General features: G+C 50.2%; 1 protein-coding gene across 2 annotated transcripts in view; it reads right to left on the bottom strand.

Annotated features, from left to right (window-relative positions):
* Nucleotides 1-215: 215 nt before the first annotated feature.
* MORC2 (MORC family CW-type zinc finger 2) overlaps nucleotides 216-9,908 on the bottom strand; it is a 104,082-nt gene continuing 94,389 nt past the window's right edge. For both annotated transcript variants that reach the window (XM_044990459.1, XM_044990460.1), the window contains exon 26: nucleotides 216-1,260. In XM_044990459.1, coding sequence (XP_044846394.1) covers nucleotides 1,192-1,260 — 69 coding nt within the window. In that variant the 3' untranslated portion in view covers nucleotides 216-1,191. The remainder of the gene's footprint in view (nucleotides 1,261-9,908) is intronic.

Raw genomic sequence — 9,908 nt, 5'->3', positions numbered from 1 at the left:
TTAGAGCTCTGGTTGAGAACCACTCCCCCACCACTTTTAAATACAGCCTCCAACCCCTACCTTAGAGAGGCTAGGGCTCTTCCCTGCTGCTGAGCTGGGGCTGCGGGTGCCATCCAGTTACTAAAAGGGGAACAGCTCCATTTCCAGTGCTCTATTTAAAAACAACTGGAAGAGTCCAAGTGGAGCAAAGCAAGAAAGAGCAGAGGGAGTGGCACTTAGAACAAGGATCAGCTTTATTTTGAGCTGGTCAGGGAGTCCATCTGCCCCTTGCAACTCACATCTCACACAATGGCAGCACTGGTGACGAACGTGCAATAGGGGGCCGCAGAAGTAGTAGGAACCTTGCACTCCAACCTTCGCACTTCCCTGCCCTTAGAAATCACAAGGTACCAGAAGCCCAGCAGGCTCAGTCCCATCACTATGAACCTCTTCCACCCCCACCCATTAAAGCTAAGCTTCCTGGGCCTGCTAACAGAGCCCCATTCCCCATGTTTGATGCTATGGCTGTGTAATGAGGGCTTTGAAAACCTCACAACCATGCTCAGCTACAGAGTCCTTAAGGTTCAAACCCCACTCCCTCAATGGAGAATGTGTGCACCGATCCCTTGGTGTAGGTAGAAGCCCCAGCTCTGAGCCTCCTTTGGCCCAGTTACCATAGTCCTGAGGTCCAGGTCCCATCCAGCTTCTGCTCAGTCCCTCGAGGCCTCAGAGTAGGTTTTTCCATTAAGTTGTTGCTAGATTTTTCCCTTCTTTATCTGAAGAGGTATCAGCTACAAGGTGCTGGAGAGGATGTTCTAGTGCCAAGAACTGGGCATAGATCTCCAGCATACCCCAAAAGGAAAAAGGTTCTTGCATTTTTACTGTACTAAAAAAACCAAACACCCACAACATAGCTGACCTCCCATCATACCAGGCACAGTTCCTGTTTCTTTTAAAAAATAAATATTTATAAACAAAGGGAAGAGAGTTGAAGAACTACAATGTTAAAAACTGTCCTGTCAACAGCACCAATGTCTTTTGCATGTAAAATCACAAGAACAGCTTGTACACCGACACATCAATATAATACACAGTCTAATGGCCCTCCCCTTTCATGCGCTGCTCGGGTCCCCTCCACTGCAGGAATCCACATCTCAGAGATCACAGGGACCAACTCCTCCATGCTGCTCGCCAGTGCTGAGTCTGGACTGCTCAGTCTCCCTTGGTGATCAGATCCTCAATATATGCATCCAGCTCATCATCAGTATTAATATCGATGTCCTGAAACCAAAGGCACAAGAGGAGGTTACTTACTTGTAATGGGACGTTCTTCGAGATGTATGGTCTCTTATCTGTATTCCACTGAGAGTTTACACATGCGCCGTGTGTCGGGAGCCAAGAATTTGAAAGTAGTAGTGTTCGCTGGAATGCACATGTGCCCTTGCTTCGCCTCATGGTTTTGTCCAAGGCAATAAAAGGCAAGGCAGACTGACCACAGCCTCCGTTCCTTCTCCACCACAAACGGAACAGATGCGCAGCAGAGGGAAAGGAGGGTGGGAAGTGGAATACAGATAGGGAGCCCACATCTCGAAGAACCTCCAGTTGCAGGTAAGTAATCTCCTCCTCTTCTTCAAGCGATGGTCCCTACTGTATTCCACTGAGTGATTAACAAGCAGTACCTAATTTGGAGGAGGATGCAAGGAAGAGGATGGAATGGTGGACTGGAAGACAGCTGCGCTGAACAAGGCATCCCTCCCAGAGTTTTGCACCAAGGTGTAATGAGCAAAGAAGGTTCGTACTGAACTCCACATGGCTGCCCTGCATATGTCTGAAAGTGGTACATTGTGAAGGGTGACTGTAGTAGATGCTTGAGCTCTTGTGGAATGGGCTCTTCCCACAAGGAGTGGAGGCTGTCCCAATAACCAACAGCAGAGCATAATGCACCCTGAAATCCACTTAGACATCCTCTGTGTGGAGACTGCCTGCCCCTTAATCCTTTCAGTAACAGCAACAAACAGTCTAGGGGACTTCCTGAATGGTACTGTCCTCTGCAGGTAGAAGGCAAGGCCCTGCGGAGGTTGAGGGAGTGAAGGCGCCGCTCCGCTGCTGAGGCATAAGGCTTTGGCAAGAAAGCAGGTAAGTGCATGGGTTGGTTGAGATGAAAGCAAGAAACAACCTTTGCAGAAACTTGGGATGCTGGCGCAGGGCAACTTTGTCACTATGGAACACAGTGAAAGGGGGATCCGCCCTCATTGCCCCAGTTCACTTATCCTTCTCATGGGAAGTAATAGCCCCAGGAAGGCAACCTTCATGGAAAGGAGAGACAGGTAACATGAAGCCAGTGGCTTGAAGGGCAATTTCATTAAATGTCAAGAGAACAAGGTAGAGGGGTCCCATTGGGGAGCAATAAGTTAAATGGGTGGGAAGGTTCTGAGGAGACCCTTTCAAAACCTGGTAGTCAATGGATGAGTAAATAGGGAGTGCTCTTCCACAGGGGGAAATGCGGGGGATGGAAGGCACCAAGAAGAGGAGGTAGTCCAAAAGAGAGGGAAGTCCTCAGGGACAAGGCCCCTCTATTGGGCCCAGGAGGCGTAGCGCTTCCACTTGGCCCACTAGGAATACCTTGTGGACTCTTTCATAGAATCACAGAATATTAGGGTTGGAAGGGACCTCAGGAGGTGTCTAGTCCAACCCCCTGCTCAAAGCAGGACCAACCCCAACTAAATCATCCCAGCCAGGGCTTTGTCAAGCCTGACCTTAAAAACCTCTAAGGAAGGAGATCCACCACCTCCCTAGGGAACCCATTCCAGTGCTTCACCACCCTACTAGTGAAAAAGTTTTTTCTAATATCCAACCTAGACCTCCCCCACTGCAACTTGAGACCATTACTCCTTGTTCTGTCATCTTCTACCACTGAGAACAGTCTAGATCCCTCCTCTTTGGAACCCCCTTTCAGGTAGTTGAAAGCAGCTATCAAATCCCCCCTCATTCTTCTCTTCTGCAAACTAAACAATCCCAGTTCCCTCAGCCTCTCCTCATAAGTCATGTGCTCCAGCCCCCTAATCATTTTTGTTGCCCTCCGCTGGACTCTTTCCAATTTTTCAACATTCTTCTTGTGGCGTGGGGCCCAAAACTGGACACAGTACTCCAGATGAGGCCTCACCAATGTCGAATAGAGGGGAATGATCATGTCCCTCAATCTGCTGGCAATGCCCCTACTTATACAGCCCAAAATGCTGTTAGCCTTCTTGGCAACAAGGGCACACTGTTGACTCATATCCAGCTTCTTGTCCACTGTAACCCCTAGGTCCTTTTCTGCAGAACTGCTGCCTAGCCACTCGGTCCCTAGTCTGTAGCCGTGCATGGGATTCTTCTATCTTAAGTGCAGGACTCTGCACTTGAACCTCATCAGGTTTCTTTTGGCCCAATCCTCTAATTTGTCTAGGTCCCTCTGTATCCTATCCCTACCCTCCAGCGTATCAACCACTCCTCCCAGTTTAGTGTCACCCGCAAACTTGCTGAGGGTGCAGTCCACACCATCTTCCAGATCATTAATGAAGATATTGAACAAAACCGGCCCCAGGACTGACCCTTGGGGCACTCCACTTGAAACCGGCTGCCAACTAGACATGGAGCCATTGATCACTACCTGTTGAGCCCGACGATCTAGCCAGCTTTCTATCCACCTTATAGTCTATTCATCCAGTCCATACTACTTTAACTTGCCATCAAGAATACTGTGGGAGACCGTATCAAAAGCTTTGCTAAAGTCAAGGAATAACACATCCACTGCTTTCCCCTCATCCACAGACCCAGTTATCTCCTCATAGAAAGCAATTAGGTTAGTCGGGCATGACTTGCCCTTGGTGAATCCATGCTGACTGTTCCTGATCACTTTCCTCTCCTCTAAGTGCTTCAGAATTGATTCCTTGAGGACCTGCTCCATGATTTTTCCAGGGACTGAGGTTAGGCTCACTGGCCTGTAGTTCCCCGGATCCTCCTCCTTCCCTTTTTAAAGATGGGCACTACATTAGCCTTTTCCCAGTTATCCGGGACCTCCCCCGATCGCCATGAATTTTCAAAGATAATGGCCAATGGCTCTGCAATCACATCCGCCAACACCTTTAGCACTCTCAGATGAAGCGCATCCGGCCCCATGGATTTGTGCTCATCCAGCTTTTCTAAATAGTTCCGAACCACCTTTCTCCACAGTGGGCTGGTCACCTCCTCCCCATGCCGTGCTGCCCAGTGCAGCAGTCTGGGAGCTGACCTTGTTCGTGAAGACAGAGGCAAAAAAATCATTGAGTACATTAGCTTTTTCCACATCCTCTGTCACTAGGTTGCCTCCCTCATTCAGCAAGGGGCCCACACTTTCCTTGACCTTCCTCTTGTTGCTAACATACCTGAAGAAACCCTTCTTGTTACTCTTAACATCTCTTGCTAGCTGCAACTCCAAGTGTGATTTGGCCTTCCTGATTTCACTCCTGCATGCCTGAGCAATATTTTTATACTCCTCCCTGGTCATTTGTCCAAGCTTCCACTTCTTGTACGCTTCTTTTTTGTGTTTAAGATCAGCAAGGATTTCACTGTTAAGCCAAGCTGGTTGCCTGCCATATTTACTATTATTTCTACACATCGGGATGGTTTGTTCCTGCAACCTCAATAAGGATTCTTTAAAATACAGCCAGCTCTCCTGGACTCCTGCGCCTCTCATGTTATTCTCCCAGGGGATCCTGCCCATCAGCTCCATGAAGGAGTCAAAGTCTGCTTTTCTGAAGTCCAGGGTCCGTATTCTGCTGCTCGCCTTTCTTCCTTGTGTCAGGATCCTGAACTCGACCATCTCATGGTCACTGCCTCCCAGGTTCCCATCCACTTTTGCTTCCCCTACTAACTCTTCTCTGTTTGTGAGCAGCAGGTCAAGAAGAGCTCTGCCCCTAGTTGGTTCCTCCAGCACTTGGACCAGGAAATTGTCCCCTACACTTTCCAAAAACTTCCTGGATTGTCTGTGCACTGCTGTATTGCTCTCTGCTCTCTCGGCAGATATCAGGGTGATTAAAGTCTCCCATGAGAACCAGGGCCTGCGATCTCATAACTTCTGCTAGTTGCCGGAAGAAAGCCTCGTCCATCTTACTCCCCTGGTCTGGTGGTCTATAGCAGACTCCCACCACGACATCACCCTTGTTGCTCACACTTCTAAACTTAATCCAGAGACTCTTAGGTTTTTCTGCAGTTTCATACCAGAGCTCTGGGCAGTCATACTGCTCTCTTACATACAATGCAACTCCCCCACGTTTTCTGTCCTACTGCTTGAGAGGATCTCTTAGAATTATAGGACTGGAAGGGCCTTGAGAGATCTAGTCCAGACCCCAGCACTCACAGCAGGAATAAGTATTAGCTTGAGAAGCACCGGTCTAGATATCTGATGTGGGGGACCAGCAATTTTTTTCCCTAATGTGCCAGGGACCGATGCCATATTATCCTATTCGATGCTCTTATGAGGACATTCGCCGCAGACCGGCAGCTGATGGCTCACGGACCGGCACTGGTCCACGGACCACCACTTTGAGAAGCACTGATCTAGACCACCCCTGACAGGTGTTTGTCTAACCTGCTCTTAAAAATCTCCAATGACGTACTGCCAACGAACATTCCCATTGTAGCAAAGATGCCCATCCAAAAACCAAGCTCTGAGGTGAAGCATCTGTGGATCAGGATGCCTGATCCTGCTGCCGTGTTGCGTGATCAGCTCCAGGAAAGTTGGCAGAGGAAGCAGCGGAGAAGCTGACAGGTAAACAAGGTGGGGAAACCAGAACGGGCCTGGCCAGAAATGGGTGATCAGAATAATTGTGGTCTTCTCCCTTCGGATCTTGTGGGGGGACTTGTGGCAGCAGCAGTAGAGGGGGAAAGGTGTAATTGATCTGGTCTGACCAGTGGAGGACAAGGGCATCACCTTGGGAATGGGTTCAGAGCCTTCCCCCCCAGAGCAGTATGTACTGAACTTGCTATTGGTGTGAGAGGAAAGGAGGTCCCTGGTTGGAGTCCCCCACAGGCTGAAAATGTCATTAACGACAGTGTTGTGAAGCTCCCAATCGTGATCGACTACGTATTTTCTGCGGAGAGAGTCAACAGTCATGTTCTGAGTCCCCAGAAGATAAGATCCTGTTGTCAGCAGCCTATGGGCAATGCACCAATCCCACAGATGAACTGCTTCCACACAGAGGGTAGCTGACCTCATGCCCCCTTGTTAGATGATGTAATAAACGGTGGTGGTGTAGTCAGACATGATGAGAAAATGATGAGAGTGAATGGATGGAAGAAATGCGAGTCTCTCTCTACCCCACCTGAAGCCTAGTATATTGATGTGCATTCTAGATTCCCAAGGGGTTCAAGACCTTTGCATCATGTGCTCACCCATGTGGGCACCCCATCTGGCAAGTGATGTGTTCGTGATGATCGTTGTGTCCAGGAAGGATGGGAGGAAAGGCATCCCAGTGCAGACCTGGCTCAGCTCCATCCACCACCAGAGGGGGGAAAGCACCTCTGGGGAGACTGACAGAAGAAAGTCCATAGTATGTTGCATGGGTGAATAGACCCTCTGGAGCCACAGCTAAAGACGGCCAAGTCGAAGGTGAGTGAAGCTCACATATGTGCAAGCTGCCATGTGGCCAGGGGGATAGGCAATTCCTGTTCGGAACAGAAGGACCACTGACTACTCAGGCGACGAGTTCCTGCACGGTCTGGAACCTGTCCCTCAGTAAGTAGGCTCATGTTGAGACCATGCTGATGGAGGCCCCTATGAAATCCAGGGACTGTGTAGGAACCAGAGTTGATTTTTCGACATTTACACTCACCCCCAGGGAAGGAAAGTAATCTGAGTAACTTGGAGGTTGAGGCTCAAAGCTTGTCCCTGGATTGTGCTGTTAGCAGCCAGCCAGGTGCAGGTGTGTAGTTACCCAGAGATCGTAGCATGGGTCTGGAATCCTTGAGGGAGTGGAGGGAATTGTCGGTCTTCTAGTTAATCAGGCGAGACTAATCGAAAGGGAGGTCATCTATGGTATTCTGTACCTCCCTGGGGAAACCAGATGAACGTTGCTGTGATTTCCCCCGCATAACGATTCCCATAAGCCATCATGTGCAAAGAGAGATCTGCTGCGGCCACAGCGCCATTCTCACGACCAATTTGCGCTCCTCCAGGATAGCCTGGAAACAGGCTTGACCTTGCTGGTGGAGTTTGTCAGTAAAATCCTCCAATTTACTGTAGTTGAGAAAGTCATATTTGTAGTTCGAGATCTGAAATTGGAGGCTAGCTGATGAGAAGACCTTGCAACCCAGAAGGTCCAGTCGCTTCCCTCGTCTGCCAGGGTGCAGTGTGGGTACTGCTGCCTGGCCTATTCCATTGCCACTTGGATCACGGGGAATTGAGTGAGTGGGAAAATAGAAACGCAGACCCCTTAGCTATATGTATAGTAACTCCTCGCTTAACCTTGTAGTTATGTTCTTGAAAAATGCTACTTTAAGCAAAATGATGTTAAGCAAATCTAATTTCCCCATACGAATTAATGTAAAGGGGGGTGAGAGGTTAGGTTCTAGGTTTACACAGAGAGAGAGAGAGAGAGAGAGAGAGAGAGAGAGAGACGCATTGCCCCTTTAAGTACGCTGACCCCACTCTAAGTACACTGCCTTTTTAAGTAAATCAGAACGTTGAGACAGCAGCTGCTGCCAGCAAGCTCCCTCTGTCCTGAGCCCTGTCGTGTGTTCCCCCTGCTCTGTGGAGGTGGGGTACAGGAGCAGGGGGAAAGGGATCCCCTGACATCAGTACCCCTCTTCCCCCCTACCCCCTGCACAGCAAGCAGGAGGCTCCCGGGAGCAGCTCAAAGGCAGAAGTAGCACACGGCAGTGGGGGGAGGGACACCTGAACTGCCTGTTCCAGTTCCAGCCAGCTGAAGAGTGGCATCGTTGATTGGTAGAGCCACCCTGGTCGGTACTGAGGCTTGAAGGATGTTCAGAAACGGGTGCCTCCAGTGCGGCCAACAGGATCGATCCAGCACATGCTGCAGAGGGCCCCATGGAGTGGGTTACCAGTGGCTTCTCTGCTGGGGGAGAGGAGGGTACTGCTATGAAGCTGCAGGCCCTTTTGAGTAACTCATAGTGGCAGTAGCGGATGGGTGGCCCTTGTGCTCCATCCAAATCCTCTGATGATGAAAACTAGGATTTCGGTTCCAAAAGTGGTACTGTTGGAACCCTGTAAACCAGTGGTTCTCAACCAGGGTCCGGGGCCCCCTGGGGGGGCCACAAGCTGGTTTAAGGGGGTCCACCAAACATGGCTGGCGTTAGACTTGCTAGGGCCCAGGGCAGAAAGCTGAAGCCCCACCATGGAGGACAGCAGCCCGGGGCCCTGAGCTCCAGCACCTGGGGCTGAAGCTGAAGCCTGAGCAACTTAGTTTCATGGTGCTGCTTGTGGCATAGGCCACTGGGCAATTACCCTGCTTCCTATCCCTTAATGACAGCCATAGATTTTATATGAAGAAAAACAGTTGTGGTACAAGTGGCCCGTGGAGATTTTGTAGCATGTTGTGGGGGCATCAGAAAGAAAAAGGTTGAGAACCCCTGCTATAAACCATAGGGGAAAGGATAGAAGCACAATTCGACTGAGGTAAGTCCTGGGTTGGAGATTGTACCTCCCTAGGCACAGACTGTAGAGGAAGGCTTAGGGACCTCGCTTCCCCTATAGCAAAGAGTTCATGAGGCCCAAGCACCATCTCCAACCTCTCCAGAGTCAGTGGCATGTGCTCCGTAGCTGGAAGTGGAGCTGGAGCAGAGGACTGTTTCAAAGCCGCCAGTTCCCTTGACTTAGGGCAGGCTGACTCGGAAGGTGTGTGCGTCTCGGTGCTCGGTACTGGCCTGTGTGATTTCTTGTCATGCTTGTGAGCCTGGGAACACACTGCTTCTCTATGGCTGGAACTCGTGGAGGGTGAATCATCCCCCTTGGGCCTGGAGGAAGACTTACTGCCGTGCATACGCTTCCTTGCCTCTTGGGTAGGCCCCAGCATGGGGTCCGTAGTACTGGTACCAGCAGAACTGGACTCGATCTCCGTGGTCAGAGACACGTTCTTGGGTTTCTCAGGCTGATGTACAGCGGGGGTGCCCTGGCCTGGATCTCACTGCAGCTGCACAGAGACCTCCATAAGGTGCTTCTTGAGGCAGAGAGCCCGCCTTCCTGGTTACGGCTTGGGAAGGACAAGCAGATACTACACCTGGATGAAACGTGGGCTTCTCCCAAGCAGTAGAGGCAGCGCTGTTGCTCGCTGCTGACTGAGAACAAGCATGGGCAGGAGACACAGACCTTAAACCCTGGCATCGTCGGTATAATCCAGAACAGGTATGGGTGCTGGGTTGGGATGGAGGGACAGGTGAATGGATTCCCCAGTCTCTTATTGCCTAAAAACTTCTACTAGACACTAAACTACAGTAAAAGCAGCAAAAACTAGGCTAAAACAAACTATGTAAAATTCTGACTCTTCGTTTTAAGTAGGTATGACTCAGACCAAGTGGCGGTGAGAAGGAACTGCAGATGCGGTCAGTCTGCCTCGCCCTTTGTCACCTCAGACAAAACCATAAGGCAAAGCAAGGGCGCATGTGTGGGCCAACTGACACCACCACTTTCAAATTCTCTAGCTCCGGATGCATGGCACACACGTAAACCCTCAGTGGAATACAATCGGGACCATCACTTGATGAAGAAGAGATGTTACGGCAGATACATCAGGGGCAGGGGATGGGAAGCAGGGAGAGAAATGCTGTGATCTCTCTCTTCAGAGAACTCTGCAGCAACCCTTGTCATAACATTCCTGTCAATCCCCCTCAAGCCTGGCCTGCAGCACTCATTGCTATTCCAGGAGTGAAGAACTTCACACGTTTACACTGCAGAT

Source organism: Mauremys mutica, chromosome 16, assembly GCF_020497125.1.
Source record: "Mauremys mutica isolate MM-2020 ecotype Southern chromosome 16, ASM2049712v1, whole genome shotgun sequence".
In the NCBI taxonomy this organism is placed as follows: Eukaryota; Metazoa; Chordata; order Testudines; family Geoemydidae; genus Mauremys; species Mauremys mutica.
The sequence above is the reverse complement of the archived record's forward strand: the minus strand, read 5'-3'. Positions and strand labels throughout refer to the sequence as shown.